This window comes from Dermochelys coriacea, chromosome 27, assembly GCF_009764565.3.
Source record: "Dermochelys coriacea isolate rDerCor1 chromosome 27, rDerCor1.pri.v4, whole genome shotgun sequence".
Classification (NCBI taxonomy): Eukaryota; Metazoa; Chordata; order Testudines; family Dermochelyidae; genus Dermochelys; species Dermochelys coriacea.
In genome coordinates this window covers 14,355,201-14,382,254 of record NC_050094.1, presented here as the reverse complement: position 1 = coordinate 14,382,254, position 27,054 = coordinate 14,355,201, and the positions used below count along the sequence as shown (strand labels likewise).

The following is a 27,054-nucleotide window of genomic DNA, read 5'->3' as shown; positions in this document are numbered from 1 at the left end:
TTGGCCCTTCTGGCCCCTCATGCGCCCTCTCTGTGGCCCCTCCCCTGGCGGGCGGCGGGGCCCCTCTTGACGGACCGCGGCGGCCTCTCCTTGCTCCCGGAAGTCCATGTCCCTTCCGGTCCCCCCCGCCCGCTCTCTCCCCCTCCCCAGGTGCCCGGCCCGGCGGTAAGATGGCGGCGGCGGCCGAGTGCGATGTGATCATGGCGGCGCCCGAGGGCCCCGGCCTGCTGGGCGGCGAGGAGGAGACTCGCAGGTAGCGGGGGGGGGCGCGGGGCCGGGCCGGGCCGGGGGCTCAGTCCCCGGCACCCCCCGCGGGGTGCCCCGTTCCTTGGGCCTCTCTCCCGTTGTCTCTGGGGAGGCCCCGGTCTCGGGGGCGGGGGTTCGGGGAGGCAGGACCCCCCCTTGGGGCCTGCAGCGGGGGGGGGTTCGGGGAGGCTGGACCCCCCTTGGGGCCTGCAGCGGGGGGGGGTTCGGGGAGGCTGGACCCCCCCTTGGGGCCTGCAGCGGGGGGGGGTTCGGGGAGGCTGGACCCCCCCTTGGGGCCTGCAGCGGGGGGGGGGGTTCGGGGAGGCTGGACCCCCCCTTGGGGCCTGCAGCGGGGGGGGGGTTCGGGGAGGCTGGACCCCCCCTTGGGGCCTGCAGCGGGGGACGGCTGCCATGAGCGGGGTGGGGTGGGCCTGTCCCATTGCGTGGCTGGGGATAGTGGGTGCAGCGAGGTGTTAACCCCACCCCCAGTTTGGGGAAATCCACCCCCTACAGCCAGGAGACGGGGGTGTCCCAGGGATACTCGGGGGGTGCTGCCTGGGTGAATATTCCGGGTCCAGATGCCTTTTTCTGCCACCCCCTTGAATGTCTTTGTAGGGTCCCCACCAATGCCACGTGCACAATGTCGTACGGGTGCTGGGGGCTTTACAGCAGATCCTTCGCGCTGACCACAGAAGGGGATTTGTCCAGGCACCTCGACTGCGCCCAGCCGTCGCGCTCCTGTGTGGGCAGAAAGGCCCCGTCTCCACGAGCTCCCAGCCCAATGGCTGAGGGGTGCGAGGGGGGTGGCTGAGCGGCTGCCAGGGGTGGCTGAGGTTATGCTGCCTTCTACTGGCCCGGTCCGAAGAAAGGCGGCCGCGGTGACCTTTTTCACGCTCCATGTACTGGGTCTGCAGGACTGAGGAACGGGGTGCTCAGTGCGGAGTCAGTCCACGGCCGCCCTTTCAGAAGGGAGGTGCCGTATGTGAGATATGGGGAGGGGGGCCTGCAGCTCCCAGCATGTGATGCTTTGTTTTGGGATGGCTTGGCCGCAGGTCATACGGGAAGCTCTGTGGCCTTTGCTGGACATGCCCTGTTATGAAAGGCAGGGGTGGCTCCAGTCCCTGTCTATTTTATAGAAAAGGTTCAATCTTCTTTTGGCCAAACTTTGTGCAGTACAGCAAACCCCAGCCCGCCGTATGGTGCCAGCTGGTCTACCACTTGGCTATTGCAGTGATGGGCGCTACAGAAAACATTGATAGGCAGCAAATGTGGGCTACCTCGAACTTGGCTTTGGTCTTTATCAGTATGTTCCACCATTTCTGCATGGGGCAGTATTGACTAGGGCCTGCAGCAGCCTTTCTCTGCCAGATCAAGGTCTGCTCCAAAGAGGGAGTTTAAACTATGCATGTGATGGTGAAGGGGGGAATCCTCATAGCTCAGAACCCTTGAAGAAGGTTCAAATCGTTTTCCCTTCTCTAACTCCTTTGCCTGAGGACTTCATGGATACTTATTAATTGCACCTACCTGCAACAGAACAGTTATTGTTTGAGATTTTTGATGGAGTCCTGCTTTCCAATACTTGTCCCGTGCTCTGTGGGAAAATGGTCATTGAGCACATTGGTTCTCTAAAGTACACTATGTATTTGAAGGCAGGATTGGGTGTTGAAAGTACGAGGGCAGCTGCGATCTTCTCCATCTAGTAATTGCTAAAAGATCAAACCTCCTTCATCCCTAAAGCTAGTGGGCAAATTTTGCTCGGCGGTGAAGATACTGTCTGAGGCCAGGTGTAGTGAGGATCCAAGCCCTTTCCTCTGGTAATTAATTTTCTTTACAAGAGCAAGTGCTTTTGTTCCCACCTGCTGCTGAGCTGCCACAATCGCAGCAGGGGATGAAGTTCCTAGATCAGCCTTTAGGAGGCACTGTGCTAGTTCTAGTGTGCAAACCTGGCCACTGAATCTCAGCAGTCTGGTGTTTCCAGGAGGACTACATCATCTGGGAAGGGGTGGCTGAGCCTTCCACTCTAGAAAGGTGGTCACCTGACTGAAGCGGTAGGACAACATGAAACTGAAAGGGGCCTCTGAGTTGTGCCAGTTTCAAAATGAGGGTGAAGGCCTGAGGTATGTGTGCTGCTTATTAGCTATCCACGGGTGAGGACCAAGGGAGTGGCACTGGGAGTATTGTAGCACTCTGGTGTGGTTAATTAAATAGGTAAATAAGTGTTTAAAAAGCACCTGAATGCTGCGTAAAATATCAAGTATCATAGTGTTACAGAAAATACTAGTGCAGGGAGAGTCCTGCTAAGTTTCATGTGATCCACACCCTCCTCTGGGCTAATGTGCGATTGTTCCTTACAGTATTTTCTCCAGGGCTTTGCTCACTTTTAAATGACTACTTGAAATATTAAATGTATCAACATTTAGAAATCACGAACTGGGCTCAGTCTTCCTACTACAGAGATCAATAGCATCAACCTCTCTCCTCCTCCATACCTGTGTGCAGAAGGCAGCTACAGGAAATGAAATGGTCATAAATAAAATGATCCCCATAGAAAGGACTGCAGAGTCCCAGAAACAGAAGAACTTTGACATCCTCAGTGGGAGGGTTGGTTCCTGACCTACTCCAGTTAGAACCCTGGGAATGGAGAGCAAAAGCAACCTAGCCCACTCAGCTGTCTTGATGGGATAGGGCCAGTACCTCAGTCCAGAGTCATTAAGTTTCAATCTTTCATCCAGTGGTTGTCCTTTTGAGTGTGGGATTCCCCAGCTTTCTTTTTTTCCCGTTGGGGTGATGCTGTCTTTTAATCTGATTGAGGGGTGGCAGGGCAGCACTATTTCAGGGTCACCTAGAGGGGCGGTGTTGAAGGAAGGAATTAATATGCTACTTCCAAGATGCTCCCATCCCCTCTTGGTAGCTCAGAGCTTGGAACCTAAATATCCATCTCCTGTATACCAGCTGGTAGCCTGTTGGTTTGAGCAGATGCCTGCGGTCAAGAACTTCCTGAGTGTTAATCTTCTCTTTGCCATGAAGCTCCTCTCTGAGTTTGAGCAAGTTCTTTAGCTTCTCTCGCCCAGTTTACCCATTTGTAAAATTGGGGTACTGCTCAGCTGTGTCAGAGAGGGTGTTTGGAGACTTATCTAATGTCTGTAAAGCCCCTTGAACCATGCAAAGTGCTATAAGAACATAAGAATGGCCATACGGAGTCAGGTCCATCTAGCCCAGTGTCCTGTCTTTCAACCATGGCCAATGCCAGGGAATGAACAGAACAGGTAATCGTCAAGTGATGCATCCCCTGTCGCCAATTCCTAGCTTCTGGCAAACAGGCTAGGACACCATCCTGGCTAATAGCCATTGATGGACCTATTCTCCATGAATTTATCTAGTTCTTTTTTGAACTTGGGTATAGTCTTGGCCTTCACGACATCCTCCACCAAAGGGTTCCACAGGTTGACTGGTCTATGTAAGTGTTGTTGGACTTAGGCAGACTAGGCATCGGAACCTGATGTTTCACTCCAGCTTTTGTAGAGTGAGTGGGTAAATTTCCTAGTAAAACCCCACCCCACAACCTGTGTAAATTATTTTGATACAAACGTGTTTTTGGACTAACCTTTGCCCAAATGTACTAAAATGGTTTCTGATGGCTGCTTCTGCTTGCCCAAGCTGGAGGAAAAGATAGTAGCAAAGCAGTGATTTGTATTTCAGCATAATTGTCCCGGCATTGCACTGAAACAGCTGCAAATAAACTGAATGTGTCATTTGCAGGTTGTTTAAGAGACTTATCAGTGGAAGGAATGGAATATGGTCACAGGATAATGGTTGCCTGCTGTTTCATAAATTCCAGGGATACTTATGGAAAATGATCGTTGTAACTGCACTAATTTTATCTGATGTTGGTGCAGTTAGTGACAGTTATTGTTGAACAACTGCATTCTGATTGGCTAAAGTTCTGTGTTCTGATCCAATCACAGATCAGCATATCCACAAGAGGGGGAGTTTTTTAAAAAAGATTTCTAGACCGTGGAAACGGTTTTCTTGTGGCTCAATTGATTTCTGAAGGTTTATTTCACTTTTTTATCAGATAAATAGTTTCTCAGTCATCTGCTTGGCAGCTCCAGAGTCTATCTGTTGTGCATATATGTGGGGGGATGTTCCCCTCATTCTTCAGTGCTGAATGATGTGGAAGAAGTATCTTAAAAAGAGGTATCTTAAAAAGTCTCATTGCTATTTAATATCAGGATTAACAGTTCCTTGATCAAACCTTTTCCTTTACTATTTGGTACCAGCTTCAGAGTGGCCATGTTCCCAGAAGTCACATCACAGTTACCTTTGTAAAATGGAGAGGGTGAGATTTACACAATGAAGAAAAAAATGTGCCAAACCAAAGAATTTGAATTTTACCTCATCTTGGGGTCTGAAGGCTTCACCTTTCGGTGGCCGGTTCAAATCCAGTGTAGCTCAGTAGTGAGGGGATCACTGCCATCTCGTGTGAAATGAGTTGTTGGGTCTCCAAGTGAACAAATCTCATTAATTGACTCTTTTGTTGACAGTATCAGCAGCAAACCAAAGGTTTAATTGGCCATGAAGCCTGAAGACATTTTGTTCATGGATAAGGTACATTGATAACATTGGTACTGTACCTGCCCTCTGGATAAATAGGGCTTCCAGTGGCCAAGATGGAATTCTTTTTTTAAAATAACCAGTGGTGCTGAAAAGAATTCTTCACACAAATACTAAACTAATATGAATACATAGTGCACTACAGGATTTGAATAATTCTGTTTACAGAATGTGTACAGTAGGGGTACAAAAATTAGATATTTAATACATTTTATGTAGAGCCTTATGTCCTCAAAGCATCGTACAAGCTCCTCTTTTTTGGTTGAGGAATTCTATATTGTAGATGACGAGCATGGGCTTATAAATGTGTGTTGGTTACTTATTAAACGCAGTCAGTTCCCTTGATTTCAGTTGGTCTTCTCAAAGGGCTCTCTGGCTGCACTCTTTAAACCTCTAGCACCACAATAGTTCTGGGTCTGTGTTTGTTTCCATGAAAACAAAACGGAAGCAGAATATTCCTGGCGCTAGGCCCATCTGCGAACGTTATAAAAGTGGCATGGTGGGTGTTGTCCTCACCAGAAATGATTTAGGGCCGTGATTCTCAACCTTATTGATACCAGGGGCCAGTTTGCTGCCTTCCTAAACTATGTCAGGGAGATCTCAGGGACCGGCGCTGGCCCATGGACTGGTCGTTGAGAAACACTATTTTAGGGTATTCCTGTGGAATAGGCTATGCTGCTTCACACGCATACCCTTGGCTACAGCGTTATATTTGTACTTGACAATGGAATTTAAAAACTCCAGTGCCCTTTGAAGTGACTCGGTAGATAAACACAAGCATCTGCCTGCACAGCCACTGGATTTCCCCGCCTTCCTTTCTGCCTATTGTGAGCTATAGGTCCTCTTTCATCAGCTCAATACCCTGCACTAAGCAACAGGTAGCAGCATTGTTCCTTGATCAGTAGGGGGTGCTGATGCACAGAGGAATGTGCTGCTTGGCATGCTACAGAGCTGCTTTGTATTGTAATGAGGCTGGCTCCCAGATGACGTTGTCTAGCTGCAGGATAAGATCATGATTTAAGTTTTAAAAAGTCTAGTTTTGAGTTTAGAGCGATGTGAGAGGCTGGTTTGACCAGCCTGAAGACAGCAGTATGGAAGTATACTGTAAGCTTCACATGTTGCCTCCAGCCGCTGTTTCTCATCCCTGACCTGAAAGAAGCATCTCTAGGGGGTGAGAGAGGAGACCCGCTCTGTGCTGCCTGTGACCCATCCCATTCCAGTCTCTACTGAGACTGTCAGCATGCCAGGGGGAGAGGGGTGTCTAGTGCTAGGTAGGATGGCTGGTTTTACGCTGTAATCACCTACCCACTGTGAACGGCACTAAGATCACCAAGCTCATTTCACACAGGTAAGATGAAGATTTTGTCACCATGACGTTTACTGAAAATAACCGACAGGTTGCACAGGCAATAAACAAAAAGTCACTGGCATCCATGACCTGTCTGTGACTTTTACTAAAAATAGCTAGGGGGGAGGAATGACAGCTGAAGCAGGGGGGACTGACAGCCCGAGCCCCACCACCACAGGCAGGGGGAAGGCACAGCCCAGCTGCAGCCACTGACAGCTGAAGCCAAAGAAGTCACAGAGGTCCAATAAAGTTACAAAATCCATGACCTCCGTGACTAAATCATATCCTTACACAAAGGTAACTGAATAGCATCTGATGGTAGAGGTCTGGGCTGGATTTCAGCTGAAAGGTTCCATATCCTGTAGCAAAATGCCTTGAATGCATCAGTGAAGCTAGTTGACTGTGGCCTTTTGCCCCTGCAAGTGGCTAGAGGGGTTGCTTGGACCTCCTGGGTATTCACTATTGCCAGCCCAGAGAGTTTGGAGATGCAGACAGACCTCTGCATGGCAGGGTACTAGGCAAGCTGCCTAGAGAGCAAGTCAACATGTGAACTGCCTGGAGTGTCTGACCTTGGAGAGCCTCCTAAACACAAAGCTAAGCACTTGACTTCCTGGAAATTTTGCCCAGCTCTTTAGTTCCCAGAGAAGCTTAAATACTTTACAGTGAGGCAGGAAGCGAAAGGGGAGTGATGGCTATGGGAGGCGTTGAGTCTACCGCCTCAGAAGATTGTACAGACCTGAGTTACACATTCAGAGATGTGGATGGCTGCAGAGTGCCAACCAGGCAGGAAGGCTAGTGCAGCAGCTACGTTTGGGAGGTGGTGTTCAGACGGAGCTCAGAAGGCTCTGGTCATTCTGGAAATGACTTGTTCTTGGCTGTGCCTCTGTTTCTGTGCTATGAAAATCATGTATGTGATTTGGGTGATGCTAGTATGTTAAAGGAGGGTTGCAAGCTAGAGCAGTGGGAAATCTATGTTAGGATTTAGATGGTGGTAGGAGGCCGATGAAAGATGCTGCTCAAAAAGGAGATGATAAAGCTCTTGGGCTAATCTGGGACCATCTCACTGTTGTGCAGGGTGAGTTGTCTGTCTTGGCAGTTTGTTCCAAGAGCTAGCAAGGGTTGCGATTGCTGCAGAGGCAGGGTGAGCAGAGGGCCTACCAGCCCCTCCAGCCACTGTGGTTGAATAGTTCAGAGGAAGTTGTTGAGGCCACTGCCCTTCTGGAGGAGGGCACATGTCCACAGTGAGGATGTGGCAGATCCTAGGGAAGAAGGTATCAGGAACGTTCTTCCTGTGAAAGGAGTCCAAGGAGCCTTTCAGGTTGAGCTGGGCCGTGGAGTAGGACGGCCTGCAGCACCTGGAGAACTGAGAGCGCATGACAAGCTTGTTAACCTAGTCGTTCACCACATTTCAGGAGAAAGTTGTTGTTTCAGACAGCTGGCTCCTAGCAGAGCTCTCAGTGCTTGCAGGCAATGAAAGAGACTCTTCTTAGTGAGTCCCTTGGTGTGGCTCTGTTCCTCCCCACCCCCTGGGTTCACCATGGAGAGGCCCTGAAGAGACACTGACCTCTCTGAACAAAGGAATCCATTCAGGCCTGGATTGTATTTTTAGCAAAGCAGCAAGTGGGGAATGCAGCCTACATCAGTGTGAGATGCAGAATGATCTCATTCAGGCTGCAGCATCTGTTTGGAGTGAAACAATTACTAATGATATCAGGAGATCTGCATTTGTTTTGTTAGGATAGCCAGAGACAGTGGTAAACAAGAACAGTTTTCTGTGTATTGGGCTATGTTGTTAGAACACAACTGGGGAGAGACGCTGCCGTTCTGTTCCTGGACTCTCACGCCTTGGATCTTGCAAACCCAGTGACTCTGCCTACATGTTTTGAAGTCACTTTGATTTTCTTGCAAGACTTCATCATTCAGCTTTAAAGGCATGTAAACAATAAAGGCAGCCAGGTTTACTTCCTCTCTGGTAAGGTTTTGCAGCCACTGAGGTTTGACATGTCAACAAAGTGCTGTCTAGTAAACACTACAGAGAGAAACCCAGCCAACGCTAAACAGAAACAACCATCCTCCTACTCTTCATCCTGCTGTAGCACCTCATCAGGTTATATCAAAGGGCTTTATAAGCACTACTGAGCCTTACAGCTCTCCTGTGAGGTAGGTCTGTATTTAACCCCCCGTTTCACAGATGAGGTAATGAGGCGCAGTGGTCAGTGACTCATGGCGGTCAGGGAATAACTCTAGGAGTCCTGGCTTACAGCCCGACAGCTAAAAGAACAGGAGGACTTGTGGCACCTTAGAGACTAACAGATTTATTTCAGCATAAGCTTTCGTGAGCTGCAGCTCACTTCATCGGATGCAACTCACAAAAGCTTATGCTCAAATAAATGTTAGTCTCTAAGGTGCCACAAGTACTCCTGTTCTTTTTGCGGATACAGACTAACACGGCTGCTACTCTGAAACCAGCCCTACAGCTGTAACCACTAGAAACGCTGCAGTGCGTAATGACTGGTATAGTTGCTTAAAGATTTACAAATCAGACCAATCTGCTCACTTCTAGCAGGTGGCTCAGCAGGCCAAGAGATCAGGTTTGGCATGATCCTTGCTGCCCTGTTCTTCAGAATACATAACCACAACAATAGGACCCTAGACCAGAGGTGAGCAAACTATGGCCCACGGGCCGCTCCTGCCCGGCCCCTGAGCTCCTGGCCCGGGAGGCTAGCCCCCAGACCCTCCCCTGCTGCTCCCCCTCCCCCCAGCCTCTGGGTGGTGGGGCTGCAGACCCGCAGCCTGACCCGGTGCTCTGTGCTGTGCGGTGGTGTAGCTGCCTGTCCTGGTGCTCTGGGCGGCACGGCTGTAGTGCTGCAGCCACCAGCGTGGTAAGGGAGCAGATGGGGTTGGATAGAGGACAGGGGGAGTTCAGGGTGGTGATCAGGGGGTGTGGATGGAGGTGGGGCGGTCAGGGGGTCCCGGGGGGGGAGGAGAATCAGGAATGGAGGGGTTGGATGGGGGGGCCCTCGGGACAGGGAGGGGTGGATGGAGCAAGAGTCGCGGGGGGGTCAGTTGGGGGGGCGGGCCATGCCTGCCTGTTTGGGGGGGCACAGCCTCCCCTAACCGGCCCTCCATACAATTTGGAAACCCGATGTGGCTCTCAGGCCAAAAAGTTTGCCCGCCCGTGCCCTAGATGCTAGAAAGCAAACTTCTAGGCACTACTTCCTTCACTGCCTTCTGAATGCTTCAACCCTCCTCATGTTCAGAAGTGGCCATTGTGCCTGGGTGTCTTACGTTATGGAGTGAAAATCCCCTCCCGATTAGTGGTACAAATCCACCCCCTTGGCATGAGTTACTGAAACAATCCCTACTCAGAGAGTTGAGAGAGATTGACAGCCTGGCACCGATGAGATGTACACTGCGTGCGTCTTCTAAACTGCCTGCTCAGCAGCTCGGAGGAGCACTTGCTGTCTGTCTGTTGGGACAATGACATTTTAAAAAGTGATTTTTCATTTTGCTGTAAATAAGTAAGGGGCATATTTGTCTAGCTCTGCTTCCGTCTAGAGCCAGTGCAGTGCGGGTGGGGAGTTCTGCTCTGACACTTGCCACGTGTTCCGACGCGCTTCAGGGTGCATATCCCCAGGCTGACTTGGTGGTGTGGCTGGAGATTACAGGTTTCAACCACAGCAGCAGAGGGTTCATTTCTGATGGCAACCTTGGCATGATGCCCTTCCTGGGCATGGGTGAGGAGGGCATATTGGCAGCTTCCCACCAGATAGAGATGAAAGCTCATTCAGACCAGACTCAGGCTAGGGGTTGGATGGGAACTTATTAGGTACCTTTCAAGGCCCTGAAGTGAACCCACTGAAACAGAGGGAGAGGGATCTGAAGTGTTCCCAGCACTCCCACTTTGGGACATGCACTCTCAGAGCACCACATGACAGCTCACTGCTCTGCCACCCAGTCGCGCCTGGACTCTGATTGTTTTAAATAGTACTTAGACGTACTGGGCCAAGGGTATCCCTGGTGTGTCTGACCAGTGGAGTGCCACTAGACCTGGGTCTTGCCCATTGTCAGCATCCCGAGCTGAACCTAACTGGGAACAAGATTAAAAATGAAAGTGAGCAGCACATATTTTAGCCCTGACCCTTAAGGCCCTTGGAGTGGTAACACTCTGTATCTATTGTTTTGCCAGCTGACACACTTGCCTTGTTTCTGTGAAAACAGCCCTGTGCTTGAGGCAGTTGTGTGGGAGTGGCCAATGGCAAGCCCGAATGAGGTTAAAAACATGTTAACTTGCCCCACACTGTTCCCTTTGTTCCTTTTTTAGTGGGCTTGCCAAACCTACTGACCGCTATTCCTACCTACATGCTTCTAGCTTTCATCCAGATCATACCACTCGATCCATTGTCTACAGCCAAGCTCTACGATATAACCGCATTTGCTCCAACCCCTCAGACAGAGACAAACACCTACAAGATCTCTATCAAGCATTCCTACAACTACAATACCCACCTGCTGAAGTGAAGAAACAGATTGACAGAGCCAGAAGAGCACCCAGAAGTCACCTACTACAGGACAGGCCCAACAAAGAAAATAACAGAACGCCACTAGCCATCACCTTCAGCCCCCAACTAAAACCTCTCCAACGCATCATCAAGGATCTACAACCTATCCTGAAGGACGACCCTTCACTCTCACAGATCTTGGGAGACAGGCCAGGCCTTGCTTACAGACAGCCCCCCAATCTGAAGCAAATACTCACCAGCAACCACACACCACACAACAGAACCACTAACCCAGGTACCTATCCTTGCAACAAAGCCCGTTGCCAACTGTGTCCACATATCTATTCAGGGGATACCATCATAGGGCCTAATCACATCAGCCACACTATCAGAGGCTCGTTCACCTGCGCATCTACCAATGTGATATATGCCATCATGTGCCAGCAATGCCCCTCTGCCATGTACATTGGCCAAACTGGACAGTCTCTACGTAAAAGAATGAATGGACACAAATCAGACGTCAAGAATTATAACATTCAAAAACCAGTTGGAGAACACTTCAATCTCTCTGGTCACTCGATTACAGACCTAAGAGTGGCTATACTTCAACAAAAAAGCTTCAAAAACAGACTCCAATGAGAGACTGCTGAATTGGAATTAATTTGCAAACTGGATACAATTAATTTAGGCTTGAATAGAGACTGGGAATGGATGAGTCATTACACAAAGTAAAACTATTTCCCCATGTTTCAGAGTAGCAGCCGTGTTAGTCTGTATTCGCAAAAAGAAAAGCAGTACTTGTGGCACCTTAGAGACTAACAAATTTATTAGAGCATAAGCTTTCGTGAGCTACAGCTCACTTCATCGCCATTTTTTTTCCACCAAATGCATCCGATGAAGTGAGCTGTAGCTCACGAAAGCTTATGCTCTAATAAATTTGTTAGTCTCTAAGGTGCCACAAGTACTGCTTTTCTTTTTGCGAATACAGACTAACACGGCTGCTACTCTGAAACATAGCTCACGTTGTTCACTTCAGATAGCCTTCAGCTCAGTGCCCGCTGAAATGTCCTTTGGGCAGAAAGGGGCCATGGCAGTGATTCGCTCCTTACAGAGAGGGGCCTGCAGACGGCCAGGGTTTTGAATACCCAGGCCAGGATTTATTCTGTATCAAATGATGATTTAATCAGGGGTGGTGTTGAAAGGTGTCTTCAACTTGGACTCTTTGGCTCACGGACTGTCATTTACTGTGTCTGTCCAACAACTAGCACAAAGGGGTCCGACAATGTCAATGTTCAATAAGCTCTGGACCAGCAGATCTCCGACTTTACAACCTGCCATGCCTCATCTAATGCTCAGGAGTGTTGGCATACATCCTTTGTAAAGTTACTCAATGTGGTTGTAATGGACTCTTATTTGGCTACTGTAATTTAAGCCAGCCCATGTACCATCAATGGTGCACATTCCACTGCTGTCCTGGACCATGTGCATTGTAGCAGTGGCTCTCCAGGGTGGCACCCAACCTTTACCTGTCCAGGATGTCATGAAGGGTGAAATCGCTGCTTTCCAGAGCTCCCACAGTGTCTTGGCACCGCTTCAGGGTCTCAAAAGAAGACGTAAGAGGCGCCAGCCATGTGCTGGCAGAGGGGTGCCGCTTGTTCAGAGCCTGAGCCGCACCGAATGTGTGTAAGTTGTAGAGTTTTTAAAAATAAAATGGAACCAAATGGAAAGTCTGCTTATACCTTCCTTGATAGACTACACTGTAAGCTCTTCAAGATAGAGCTGATACCTGCCTATGAGTTTGTGTAGAGCTTGTAGTGCAAAGGGGCCTGATCCTGATTTGGGCCTCTGGACACTACTACAAAGCTACCAGCGATAGTAGAAATTGCTTAAGTTCACCAGCAGTAAAATTGGTTGGTCAGCTTTGGGCCTACCATGGCATTACAGGGAAGGAGGGGGGCTGGGGGTGTAGATCTGATGACTCCTTGGGCTGTTTGTGTTGGCGTATGAAAGCTATTTTCAGTGCTACATGTCTGCCTTGGACTTCACACGTCAGTTTGGTAACTCCGGGCCCCGGGTTTTCTGAAAGTGAAGAAGCTCGGCTCCGAGCCTGTCTGGTGTGACCTGAGCATTTGAGACTGAATGTGGAACTCTGCTCTGGCAGGCTGGAACGGCCCCTTAGCTATTTTAGTCCCATGGGCCTTTGCCCCGTTGCTGCTGTGAATTCTAGATTGGGAGCAGTTGACTGACATTTCCTTTATGGGGAGGAAGGTGTCCAATGCTAGTCAAGGTGGTAAGGAAGGAGTTGCTTACCATGTGCAGCAAATATCTGTGTGGCTGGATTAGCCCAGTGTAATAGCTCTCAGTACCATAAGGACTGTGCTGGGCTGGAATCCACATGATAATGTATCTTAATGCAATTTTGATCATTAATTGTGTACTCTGTAGACTTGCCCCCTGTTGCTAGATTTCTGAAATTTGCCTTCCTCCAAGGAAGAGGTTTTCGACTTGTGTACATTGTGGGAGTTATAGTTTGGAAGGAAACCTCAGGTGCTTTCATTTCTGTAGCTCTGTGTGCAATGGTGAAGACCCAAATGATTTTATCCCAGTGCTAATTGAAATACATCCTAGAACAGGGCAAGTTTGTACTTCTAAAGCTTCCATCTCCATCAATGGCATAGAAAGGGAAACAAAACCATTCACATTAATTGGATCTGAGGTTGGGAAGCCCTGGAAGCTAAACTCCCGAAAGACCAGTGTGTAGACACTATTGCCGTTGAGGTTTGTCTGGGTCCTGTTGAGAGGTGATACTGCTTGGGAGAAGCCGTGCAGGGTAGGAGAGCGGGTGGCCCGCCAGACAGAGGCCGTGGTAAGAACTAGCATGGAGGTGGGCAAACTACGGCCCGGGGGACTGTCCTGCCCGGCCCTTCCCGCACAGCCACGTCACCGTGCAGCTTGTGCCCGCCCACCTCCCAGGCTGTCCAACAAGCCTGTCCTGGCGCTCTGAGCGGCCTGGTAAGGGGGTGGGGGGGCAGGAGGTCCCGGGGGGTAGTCAGGGGGCGGTTGGATGGGGTGGAGGTTCTGGGGGGCGATCAAGAGACAGGGAGCATGGGGGGGTTGGATGGATGTGGGGTCTTGGAGGGGTCCCGTGGGTGGGGACAGAGCAGGGGGGGTTGGATAGATCAAGGGTTCTGAGGGGGACAGTCAGGGGGCGGGAAGTGGGAGGGGATGGATGTGGGCAGGGGCCAGGCTGTTTGGGGAGGCACAGCTTTCCCTACCAGGCCCTCCCTACCATTTCACAATCCCGATGTGGCCCTCGGGCCAAAATGTTTTTCCACCCCTGAACTAGCAGCTGGGACGTGGGAAAAGGAGCATTTGTAAATGTTGATCAATGCTGCTGTTTCAGCAGCAGAATAGCAGCAGATGCAGTGACAGGGCCCGGTTCTGCCTGACTTATGCCACCACAGACAGAGTTTGTCTCTCAGTGCAGTGTTTCCTAATGTGTGGGGTGCAAAGGACTGGCTGTGGGGCATGGAACAGTGGCAGTGCTTGTTCCCTGCCATGCTGCCCTGCCAATGTGGTGAGATGGACGGTGGGTGCGATTACTTGTGTTTTTCTGAGAGCTCAACTTCCAAGGGCTTTGGGGGAGATGCCTCAGGCTGAACATTGAATATTTTAGGAGATTTAAAAACCTGACCCTGCAGCCAGGCCTGTTCCTGGGCCCCTCGTCAGCCTGCGAGGCACCCTCCATTCCTGCTGACTTCAGGAGACCTCTCCAGTGGTCTGGGCCATTACTGTATGGTCTGGAGCTGCTCCTGACAGGTGGTCAGCACCTTTGGTTTCTGCTGATTTCAGTGGCAGTTGGGGGTAATCAGCAGCTTGCAGGATCGGACCCATAAATTCTGTTAAAGCTTCAGCAGTTTTCTTAGTTTCTGAGAATTCAGGAACAAATACCCTTGGTTCAGTCAGCGCTCACGGGGCCAGATTCGGAGTGGTGGCTGAGCAGCACTTAGTGCAGCTCAAGGGAGGAGTGTGCAAAGATTGTCTGAATCCATCATGAGCTCCTGTGATCCTTGGCTGGCCCCCAGCAAAGCGTCAAGTAACCAGCTGCCTATGGCCCCAAGGGCTATTCCAGCAGCCGGCAGTCCCCTGAACATGGGGTGCCCTCTTTCCCCGTGAGTACCATCGAAGGGGGAATTCTATAGTGGCCAGGTGGGCCAGCTTTAGAGCCATGTGTAGTCAGTAGAACCGTGCAGAGCTGTCCTTAGGCAGCTGTGGCCAGTCAGTGTGTCTCTGTTCATCTCACTGTGGGATATTTTATTCTTTCAGAGAAGCAGAGTCTTTCAAGGAACAAGGAAATGCTTATTATGCCAAGAAAGATTACAATGAAGCGTACAACTACTACACAAAAGCCATAGGTGAGAGCGACTGTTTGTGACAGTGTTCTGGAGCTCGCTAAAACCAAATGGGTTATGGGGGGAGATTAACCAGCATATTGGTCAACTCGCGTTGCTAACGGCACACGTTGAAGAAACCTCTTCCAGGCGTCCCAGTGACGCAGATATGTTAGTTACTGTGCAAGGTCTCACCAGATTTACTGTGAACGCTTGTGAGTGCTCGGGATAGCTGTAGCATAGCACCTTGTTGGTGTCTCTTCCACCCAGGCTGGCTGATTGGGATCTCCGTAGTGTTAATGATTGCACAGTTCCCTCCCATGTGGGCTCAGCAGTGTTACCATGCTGATGAGCATTGAACAGGACGCTATATGATTTCCAGGGCGCTTGTACAAGGGAACTCCGATCCCTCTGGGTCCTCCTATGTATAAATGGTGGACTCCAAGTAATTTTTAAGCTGCTCAGGCAGGGTATGAACTTGCAAACAGGGAATGTGATTTTGAACCCAGCAGTGACCTTGTAACGTGCTCTGTCTACAACCTGTGTAGCCCTTTGCATTGCACTAACTGGGATTGCTGTAATGTTTTCTCCAGACGCATGTCCTAACAATGCCAGTTATTATGGTAACAGAGCAGCCACCCTAATGATGTTGGGGAAGTTCCGGGAAGCACTGGGAGATGCCCAACAGTCCGTCAGATTGGACGATACCTTTGTAAGGGTAGGTGACCAGCCAGTCAGTGTATCATTGTTACTAGCCTTTGGAAACCCCCTCACCCCAGCGCCAACTATTGCCACATTTTTAACTGTCTTCTCAGGGACATCTACGGGAAGGGAAATGTCACCTGTCTCTCGGGAATGCCATGGCCGCCAGCCGCTGCTTCCAACGAGTTCTAGAACTGGATCATACAAACCCTCAGGCACAACAAGAGGTAAGAAACCCTCTGAGATCCAAATTTTCCCCCTCATGGGGGCTGCCCAGGGGACCAGGATTGTGCTATGGAGCCTTTCGCCTCTGGGCTGCAGAATCAAGTGTAGCTCAGGTTAGAAGTGACTAAATGGTGTCACTGTGGGCAAGCCATCTGATGGGGGGAGAGGTGAAACGAGTTGGGGGTTCTCAGTCCAGTTTTCATTAGACTGATACCCTCTCTACAGAACTGCTTGTGTGTGTGCTCTCCTCCTTGGTGAAGAGGCCAAGGACCGAGGAGGTGTGGGAGCTAGACTGGGCAATCTGGGGGAGTGGTGAGGAGCAGCAGTGGCTGGGGGGCAGTGTTGTCTGTGCTATGCTTGCCCTGTGGTTAAGCAGAGGCCTTCATTCTCCAGGGTGATCAAGCCAGTTCAATCCCAGGTGCCCACATTAAACTGACTTTAGAAAAGCAAAGGTAGCTCTGGAGTATTGTTGCTCCTGGGGCTGCTCTGATGTCCTGGTCGCTGGCTGATTTAAATGCCACCTGACGGAGGTGCAGACCAGTCGAGTGGAACTGACCATGCCCTCCTTTCTTGCAGTTGAAGAATGCGAGTGCTGTGCTGGAATACGAGAGAATAGCTGAAATCGATTTTGAGAAACGGGATTTCAGGAAGGTAAAATCAACATGGATCTTTTTTGTCACAATATGACCAGAAAACACTGATCTGGCTGGCTCAGCAGGAGTCAGGGACAGTGTCCCTCTAATTTTTTATGTCCATGTGCGGAATGAATTTTGTTATGTGCACCAATATGGCAATTATGTGTGACACATCACCTTCCTATTGGTGCACATAACAAAATTCATGTAGGAGGGGGCTCAGGGTTGGGGCAGAGGGTTGGAGTGGGGCCATGGATGAGGGCTCCGGCTAGGGGTGAAGGCTCTGGGGTGGGGCCATGGATGAGGGCTCCAGCTAGGGGTGAAGGCTTTGGGGTGGGGCCATGGATGAGGGGTTTGGGGTTGCAGGCTGTCCTGGGGCTGCAGTGGGGAGAGAGGACTCCTCTCAACACAGCAGCTGGGGCCGGGGGAGAGGCACCGCTCCCTTGCGGCAGCTCTGGCGGGGCTCCTCTCCCTGGCAGCTCCGGTGGGCCTGGACTGGGCCCTTTCCCCCAGCAGTGGCAAGTCTGGGACAGGCCCATGTTGGGGCCAGCAGAGAGGGGTGCCTCTCCCCTGGCGCAGCAGGTCCATGCTGGGGGAGAGGCATCTCTCCCTGCTGCAGCCCTGAGCCCCTGTGTGGGGGTTAACAGGCAGCTGCGCAGCTTAGAAGGAACTTAGGTGGGGAATGCTGGCCCTTACCTGGAGTGGGGGAGAAGGCGCCCAACAGCCAAATCATGCCTTTGAGTCTATAACTCCACTGTGCTGTTGGGGCACACGTGGGCTGCCCTGTGAAGATGGCAGAGCTATGCTGATCTAGCACTGACCCAGCTAACTGGCCTGGCGTGAATAACCTCATGTCTGTTAGCCTGAAGGTGCAGGCTGGGCTTAGTATGGGTGGGACTGGAGTGTTGACTGGGGGCGTTACGCATTGGGGGCGTTACGCATCAGATTACATTCTCAGCAGCTGTAAAGCAAACATTGGTCCTATAAGAAAAGGAGTTCTTGTGGCACCTCAAGTACTACTCACTTGAGCTGTAGCTCACGAAAGCTTATGCTCAAATAAATTTGTTAGTCTCTAAGGTGCCACAAGTCCTCCTTTTCTTTTTGCGAATACAGACTAACACGGCTGCTACTCTGAAATTGGTCCAATAAGACATCCCCAGGATCCCTATTCACGAAGCAGCAGGTTCTCTGCCAGTGTTAAAGGGATAAAGGGGGAATGCATATCTATTCACAGCATCCTCTACTCCTGTTTCTAAGCCTCTCTCATGGGCTGGGTGCAGCTGGTACTGCCCTGCCTTAGTGAGAGTAGCCGTGAAATCTGAAAGACACATCTGCCCTCTGACACCCACGTGCGGCTCGCACCCAACTGCAGTTGCCTTCAGTGGATGTATGCGAGGTCAGGGTTTGACCCAGGGCAGGAGACCGTCTCTTCATCACATCAGAGTTAAGGGAGGAGGTGCCTGAAGCCCCGGCTCCAAATTCTGTAACGGTAAATCCCAGCTCTGCCTTATCTGATTGTCCTGCTGTGCCAGCTGCTCTTCACAATCTGGATTTTGTATCTAGGAATAATTCTGCCTGTGTCTCCATCCCTCACTTCTCCCATCTCACTTTGCTAAGGGCGTTGTCATAAAACAAAACCTTTGTTTCTGGAGAGCTGCTCCTGGTCCTTCCCCACCCAGAAGGCGTCAGCCTCTTCAATCTGTAGCATATCGGTGCTCCCCACAGCAGCTAATTGTGATGTCACAAACGGGGGATTGAGAGCCTGGCCCCAGGAGCAGATGAACCTTTGTGGAACAATGCTCCCGTTCTCATGCAGCTGTCTCCACCAGAGAAACTAGAGCTGGAAAAGACCTATTAGGTCACCCAGCCCATCACAGTCAGGCCAGTGCAGCTTCGGTCCCTGCACTGGCATCTTGTGCTTTGTTCAGTCGGTTCCAACTGTCTCTGTCGATTGAGTTTCCTCCACTTTCCACACTCCCTACCAATGGGGAGAGGAGAAGTTCAGGAAATATAGGAGCATAATGGTCTGTCTCAGGCACCTAGAAAACCCTCTATTGCCATAGTATCGGAGGGTTTAAAAGGGCTGGGTTTGGTCTATTGCTGTCCATGGGGCACTTTGTGACCCTTTGTTGTGTGTGTGGTGCTTGGATACCCCAGAGATGGGCTCGCTAGCCATACAAGATGAGCTGCAGATCTTCACAAATGAGGGGCCTTTAGGACCCTACACATTGGGGAGGCTTCTACTGAAGTGTGTTTTCAGCTATTGAGAACGCAAGTGTCTGAGTCTGCATGATTCAGTTTGAAGATCAATCTGCCATCCCAGCTGGTGCAGAGATAGCACTGTCTCTCAGATCTGGCTCTTGGCTGTTTGCTTTGTTCCCACTTGCTTTTCTTCTTCTGGTAGGTCGTGTTCTGCATGGACCGTGCTTTGGAGTTCGCTCCTGCCTGTCATCGGTTCAAAATCCTCAAGGCTGAATGTTTGGCACTGCTGGGTCGCTATCCAGAAGCACAGTCTGTAGCTAGGTAGGAACACTTGACGTACTAACGAGCCCCGGGTGTTCCAAGAGTGCTAGCTCCGCGTGAATTTGTTCAACCTAGTTAGACAGCCCTGAGAGGGGGGTTTTGTGATGGAAACACATGTGTAATAACTTAAGTTCCTCTTGCAGTGCAAGGTGTGGTTAGGAGAGATGCTCAAATTCAACCCTTGCCATTTAGTCTTACTAAGGCCATCTGCTCAAAAACCAGGCTGGGTTTCCCACCGTGTCACTCGCAGGCCTGCCTGCGTTTCCCAGTGCAGCACCCTGGCTGCAGGCCTGGTGAAATAGCTAACGCCTTGGTGAAGCAAGGCTGTTCTTGATGGTTAGAAGGAAAAGACATCTCAAAAGTGCTTAGACTGGATTCTGAATGTGCATGTCTGGCTATTCCAGCGACATCTTGCGCATGGACTCCACAAATGCAGACGCCCTTTACGTCCGAGGTCTTTGCCTGTACTATGAAGACTGCATCGAGAAGGCTGTGCAGTTCTTCGTCCAGGCACTCAGGATGGCTCCTGATCATGAGAAAGCGTGTCTCGCCTGCCGAGTAAGTACTGCAACTGGGGAGCCGATGGCTTATAATGAATTCGTTCTGCTCAGCTGAACCCTCCCCCATTTCCTGCTGTTCTTCCCCTCGCCTCTCCCAGAGGCTTTAACCCTCCACAAAACTGCAGTAGCCAGCACATCAGGTCCTTCCTGAACTCCACCTGCTGCTTCCCTGTGGGGTAGCCACTGACAGACCTCTCCAGGGTTAGGCCACTCTGTGGGCTGCCCCTCCTGCCTGTTGTTCTCTGGAGCAATCGGAGATCATTCTCTGCAGTCCTGGATACTAAGTTTCTAGCCTCTGACTTCCAGTGAAGTCTAACGCAAGCTGTCAAAACGTGAAGATCTGCAGCTTGACTTGCATTTGAAGTGTTTTTCCTCTCAAGTTCCTGCCCCGTCCTTCTCCAATCTAGTTTTTCTTCACACATCTTTTCAGGCAACACAGAGCTGGGTAAGATGTAAAATGTTGGGTTCCTTCCTTTTTTATAATACAACTGTTTCCTTCCCTGCTACGTTCTGACCTTGAGCTTTAAACGGTTCCCTCGTCCCATGGGGAATGGCTGAGATTGACACTGGCTGTTTCTTAGCAGAGAGGAGCTGGGGTGGTGAAAAAGCTGCAGCTTGTATGGTCTGGGGCTGTGTTTGAAGACAAGTTAGAGTGTTTTGGGATCAGTGAGCCTTGGGCTTTGATGTCGTCATAGAGTGTCTGTCCTCATCCCAGGGCACTTTCTCTTTCAGAATGCCAAAGCACTTAAAGCAAAGAAAGAAGATGGAAATAAAGCATTTAAAGAAGGCAATTACAAACTAGCATATGAACTGTACACAGAGGCACTGGGGATAGACCCAAATAACATAAAAACAAATGCCAAACTCTACTGTAACCGGGGGACGGTTAATTCAAAGGTAAGACCCAGGCAGCATTACAGGTGGACGTTCATCCTGGGAGCTCAAGGCACTCCCCAGTTATAAACTGCCTCGCCGTGGAGGAGAAACCCATGGGATACAGACGAGGGACCATTCGTTCCAGAATGAGGCATGGTGCCAAATTTCTCTTTTGTTTAAGATGGTTTGGCGATTCTTCTCCATCCCTGCTGGGTTGTCTAGTCCCTGCTAGTTCTGCAGGCAAGGAGCTAGGGTAGGTGCTGTTCCAAACAGCGTGGGACACAACTGTCCTAAAGACGTGAAACCCAAGCCAGGGGAGGTGTTAGGCTTTAGATCCCCTTCTCCAGCTGAGTTATTTAATCCCGTTTTGAGAATGAGGAGACTTCAGCACCCACAGATCACTTATTGTACTTAGTTCCATCTAAAAAGAAAGGACGCCTGTCCAAAGCCCTGGTACTGTTGCCAGACGTCCAAGAAAACTATAGCACAGGAGTTACTAAACCTAACCCCGAGCAATACCTTGTTGATCATGTGACCCACACAGCGTGAAATCCCACCCTCCGCTGCCGGAGCATTCACCGTTGCCTGCTCAAACCAATGGGCTTCGAAGCCTGCCCAGAAGGCTGTTTCGGCCATCGGGCTGTGGGAGTGGGGAGCCAGATCTGGCTCCAGTGGTGTATTGCTCACACTTGAAAACTGGTAACGTGGTTTCTCTCCCCCCCACCCCTTAAATTGTCTTAATTTTTGCCAATTTCTAATGCCACCTGGGAATTAGTGTGGGGCCACATCTCGCCCCCTCTGCCTGCCCCCCCCTTTCCAAACGCTTCTTCTAAGAAGCAGCAGTGAGTGGTTTATAAAAATAAATTTGCTGCTTCTCCAAGTGCAGTCAGAGTTCCAGTATTCCTAGGGAGTACGAGTTCTGGGCTGGGGTGGGGAGCAGTGTGTTTTTGTCTCCTTTCAAGACAGCATCCTGGCAGGGAGTTCACCTCCAGGCTGTTCCGTGAGGCAGAGAAGCAGGTTCTGAAAGGGGATGTGCCAGACAGGTGGAAAGAGGCATCTCCAGATGAGCCATGTATTTGTGGCTTTCGTTTTGCATGGGGATCGTAGCTCCATCTCCGCAGCTTCAACATAAATCGTATTGAAATCTGTCCCCTCTCAAGGGGATTCATGAATAACTGTGTGTCTGGCTTTGTAGCTTAGGAAACTAGAAGAAGCAATAGACGACTGCACAAATGCAATAAAACTGGATGACACATATATCAAAGCATACCTGAGGAGAGCACAATGGTAAGCAGGCAGGGGCTGTGAGCACCCAGAGGGAGGTTCAGGTTGGGGACCAACTGTCTGCAGTGCTGCTTGGCTGGCAGAGCTGAGACCAGCTGAATGGGGATGAAAGGCAGCGTCATAGGGAAGTGGTGCGTGAACGAAGGCTCCTGTTGGAGCCTGGTGTGTGCCTGGTAGCTATGGGAAGCCTGACAGCACCATCGTGGACCTGATGCCATGGGCTGCCAGTCACATTTAGCCTTTGTTTGTTCTCCCTTGTAGTTGGTGATTTAATCAAGTAGCTTAAAGCAATGTCCTGTCCCCAGAGTGGTTGAAATCTCACTCCATTAACCTGGCTTACAGAGCCTGCTGTGAAATGGGGCTGGCTGTCGCAGGACCTGCCTTTCGTGCCTCCCTGTAAAGGGCCAATATCTCTCTTCCAGGGACAGTGACTGTGCTACCCTGTTCTGGGTGAGGGTCTCTGAACCCACAGTGACTGGCACCCAGGGCACGTGGCACAGCCTGGGCAGTGAACGCCAGCACTTGGGACCCTTGCTTTAGTGATGTTGCCGCTGCTTGGAGGGTTGGCTGTCCCAGTACAATGCATTCTCAGCTGCAGGGGCTGAGGGCTTGCTGCACGGAGACGAGTTTTAATGTCTTTTCAACAGTCTCCATCAGAAATTCTGCATTTCCCTTCTCCTGGGCCCCTGGTGTTTCTCCTGGGCAGTGGCAGAGCTTCTTGGGCACTTGCTATGCTGACCCCACTGGGGCCCCCTGTCGGATCACTCTTTAAGTTGAAATGCATGATATTTTTCTTCAAACTGGCTCTCTTGCCCCACCCCCACCCGGGACTCAGTAATATCTGGTAATGGGACAGTGTTGCATGTTCTTTAGCCAATAACCAGCCACCATTGATCCCTCTGATAACTGGGGGTATTAACTGAAATGTCTCATCACTCTTTAACTGTCCTGAGACGATGACTAGTGTCTGACTCTGTGTCAGTTTCCCGGAATTCCCAGTGGCTGCTGGTAATTCCTGCACCTGATAGATGGGTGAAGCGATTCTATGCGAGATGGCTTCTTGATGTGCTAGGATTCATCCCGCACAACGAGACGGCAGATGCACGTCAGCGCCGGAACATAGGCTGAGTCTGCCAGGGTTTCCTTTGTGGGTTACCCCTGAGAAATGCAGATGGGCTGGGAGCTGTAGTCTACACCTTTGCATCCCACTTTGGGCTCTCCCTACTGAGCCCCTTTGTTTTTGCTTCTGCAGGTCCTAGGCATATCTTTCCCTCAGTAGTTTTATCCCTTCAGAAGCCTCATAATTTAATCCCTATTGCTGTGTTTTTTGTTAGTCTCTGTAACCTATTCCATTGTAACCGTTGTTTCCTTGCATAGTTACATGGACACAGAACAATACGAAGATGCTGTGAGGGATTATGAAAAAGTTTATCAGACAGAGAAAACAAAAGGTAAAAGCATCAGCCCTCGCTTTCTATACACACGACCTGCCCCTTGACAGACATGTTTCTTGTAAGGTGGCAACGCTGGTAAACACCTGAATTGCCATTGTGTACACGGATCTGCCCCCTCTTGCTTTAATGCTGCCCCTTGCTTTGTACGGATATTGGGAAAATCCCCAGAAGCTTCGGAACAGCTGCTTAATGGAATCGTGTAAGAGTTTCTCTCCCAGTGTTGGTGGGTAGGGTAAAGCTTGGTCAAAGTGGTTGGCGCTGGACTGACATCCAGAAGGGGGTGGTGGCGGCATTTGTGGCAGAGCCAGGATTTGACAAGTGCCCTTGGGCAAGTCACTGGATCTCTTTATGCCTTGGTTTCCCCATCAGTGAAAATGAGGAGGATGACACATCTCCATCTCCGAGGGGAACTGAGGATAAATTAACATCTTTGGGAGATGCTGGGATACCACTGGGATCTAGAACTGCCTGTATTATGGGCTACTTTTGTGCCTGTCACTAGCAGCGGTGTCATGAAAGCCTCCCCAGTTCCGTTGATCCCTGCAGCATCAGACCTACAGTACTATCCAGGGCAGGAAGATGTTTGGTGCCAAGGTTTTATTGACACACTGAGAGTGTTAACATTTCCCCTTGTGTAGCAGCCAGAGGTGTGTTAAGATAGTTCTGGGTGCACCAGGCACCCACCAGGGGCTCAGGGAAGTGGGCGCCGCTGCTGAAAGAACATTAACATTGAGTCGGCCTGGGCTGGAATTTTCCAAGGAGCCAGAGTTAGGTGCCCACACCCCATTGACTGAGCAATTCAGACTTCTCTGGAAATTCGGCCATCACTGACCCCTCCTGTTGGAGCCATCTCTAAAGTGCCAGGCCTGAGCACAAGAGTCTCCTCTGTTCTCAAAGATGAAAAAATTGGCTCTGTCCCCACCCCAGGGCATTGCCTTACAAGCAGAAGCCGCGCGCGATGGATGGTTTAGCTGGGGTATCGCACCTAGTGTAATGCAAAGGGATTGTCGTGTGAGTGGGGCTTGGCCAAAAATCTAACATGCGGAGTCTCGAGAGGCTATGGCTGCGTGTGTCCCAAACCCCTGGGGGTTAAGTATAGATGTGAGTGCGTTTTTCGTTAATGGAGATGTCTCAATGGGGACAGTGAAACAAAACAAATTCTTTAATTCTAGAAGGATGCTTTCCTTCTGTTGCTACTAAGGCTGCATGTGATACAAGGCGCTTTCCTTCCGCCTTGCTCTTCTTTCTAGAACACAAGCAATTCCTAAAGAATGCACAGGTGGAACTGAAAAAAAGCAAAAGGAAAGACTACTATAAAATCCTCGGAGTGGACAAAAATGCCTCTGAAGATGAGATCAAGAAGGCGTATAGGAAACGGGCACTCATGCATCACCCAGGTAGAGAAATGTTTTCTGCTCTTAGCATGCAGCTCATTGCTTTAGGTTTTTCAGAGAGCAGAAGTAAACGGAAGAGAGAATTTCAGAGGAAACATTTTCTCCATCTTCAGAGCCTCCCACTGGACTGTATCATTTGAATCCTTTAATGACCATTTCAGCAGGATGACCATGGTGGTACATAAAAGCCGATGGTTGGTTAGATTGTGTAGTGTTTTCCAGCTACGCTTGGCAGCAATTGAAAGCTTCTTTCCTACCTGTCTTTGTCCTTAGACCGGCACAGTGGGGCGAGCGCAGAAATACAGAAAGAAGAGGAGAAGAAGTTCAAAGAAGTCGGAGAAGCCTTCACCATTCTGTCGGATCCCAAGAAGAAGGCTCGCTACGATAGTGGGCAGGATCTGGAGGAGGATGGCATGAACATGGCAGGTTAGTGTTCCCACAAGCTTGCAAGCCAGGATGAGCTTGTCAAGGTAAAAGGATGCCAGGTCTGCCTTCACTGCTGGAGGGGCTATTCCTTACCTTGCTTGTGTTAAACGCCTGCTAAGGTTGCTGTGTCCCACGGCATCGTGAACTGATCAGGCTCCTGCTGTGTCAATACTTGGGGGGGAGATGGCCAAGAAACACCTGAGGGCTGCCCCTAGCTGTTGGTGATTCAGCAGATGGCATCCTTCCCTTGGTCAGTACTGAACCAGTGCCCCAGCCTGTAGCTAGGGGGCACTGTTCTGCTGAAGGGACTGTCTTCCATGGGTGCTGACAGCCTGTGGTCCCTGTTGATTGCATGATGTTTATCCCAGTAATAAGCCTGTTGGCCTGTAGCGTCCAGACCTAGCTCTAGCAATTACTCCATTTGCCTGTCTCTCTGGTGACTCCAGCAGTCTGCACTCTGCCCTAAACCCCGGCAGTACTGCTCCCTGCTGCTGCATTTCCGTGGTGGATAAAGCGAGCCGTGTACACACAGCTTGTGCATCCATTTGTAAAGGACTTTAGGATCCTTTTGTTTAAGAAGACTATACAAAGATGTGAAATAACACAAGCCGTGTCTCTAACTTTACAACTCTCTTCTCCCGCTGTAGACTTTGATGCTAACAATATCTTCAAGGCTTTCTTTGGTGGGCCAGGTGGCTTCAGTTTTGAAGGTAGGTGACGCGTCTTTCCACCAGCGTGAGAAATGTGTGTGCCGTTCATATACATGACGGTCACATTAATGTCCCCGCTGTAGGTCGGTGGTCGAAAGGGTTTGTTTGATTTAACTGCTTACGTGCCTACATGCCAGCACAGAAGGTGTGGTCTGTGCAGTGCACCAGCAGATGGCTGCTTCTGGGGCCTATGTAGAGAAAAGCTTCCCTCTCGAGGTGTAAGAAAACGTGGCACTAATGGTGTTCTGTTACTGAGAAATAGGCTTGGCTGTCACTCAGGCACGCAACTGCTGGGTCACTGAATCTGGAAACGAGGGTGTCTGATCAGACACATTGTATTGCTAGTCTGTACTGCCTCCTGTTAGACACACAAGACTCCCGGGAGCCTTCTGGAGGGCCCAGCCTATTGTCGCTGCATTTTGAGTTGGCCAGGGGATGTTGCAAATGCTGTTATGCGCCACACTGACCATCCTTCTCCTGGTGCATGGTCAGCTCGCCACAGATTGCAAGCCTCTTGGCACAGGGATGGCTTGCACAGCGCCGAGCATCTGGTCGGCACCTTAACCAGCATTAATACAATCCATGGGGGAAACTCATGGACCCCTGACCTGGGAAAAGTCTTGTTTGCAAATTACTCTCGCCCTTGCAATCCTTTCTCTAGGCCCCTTTAACTTATCAGCACTGACCCTGTGCCAGCGTTACTCCGTTCCCCTCTTTGTGTGGCAGAGTTAGATTGCCCGGAGCCCCTCCCTTGTGTTTGTCTGTCCAAGGGCTGCGTATGTGTCCAGCACTCCACGGATGTTCAAGAGCATTGTTCTGGAGAGAGACTCACGAGCTCTAATATTTCTCACTTTCTCTTTCAGCTTCTGGGCCAGGAAATTTCTTTTTCCAGTTTGGCTAAAATTAAAACATACAAACCACATACACACACCTGAAATGCTTGTTTTAACCTTGAATACGGACATAATTAGACTCCTGCCTTCATCATGTCTCATTGTACTTAGAGCAGTTTCATTTTCTCAGTTGGAGACCTCTCTGTTGTGTGCTTTGTGTGAGAAGAGGAAACCAGCGCTGAAGAGAGGGGGCGGGGAAGGCTTGTGAATTTTGTTTTACTGTTAACTTTATTAAAAAAAAAATAAAATGTTTTGAATCTTTTGGTCCCTC

The 27,054-nt window shown here is 50.3% G+C and overlaps 1 protein-coding gene across 2 annotated transcripts; it reads left to right on the top strand.

Moving 5' to 3' along the window:
- The first annotated feature begins 28 nt into the window (after positions 1-28).
- DNAJC7 (DnaJ heat shock protein family (Hsp40) member C7) lies at positions 29-27,054 on the top strand. Of its 2 annotated transcripts, none has more exons than XM_038385283.2 (14): positions 29-253; positions 15,037-15,125; positions 15,695-15,819; positions 15,917-16,030; positions 16,605-16,679; positions 19,068-19,186; positions 19,591-19,744; positions 20,479-20,643; positions 21,818-21,909; positions 23,284-23,357; positions 24,611-24,757; positions 25,028-25,180; positions 25,828-25,890; positions 26,754-27,054. In XM_038385283.2, exons 1-14 carry the CDS (start codon positions 171-173, stop codon positions 26,789-26,791), a joined length of 1,491 nt encoding a protein of 496 aa, XP_038241211.1. In that variant the 5' UTR covers positions 29-170; the 3' UTR covers positions 26,792-27,054. The 2 variants fall into 2 exon arrangements, with proteins under 2 accessions (XP_038241211.1, XP_043359458.1); XM_043503523.1 differs by lacking the exon at positions 29-253 and adding an exon at positions 4,403-4,443.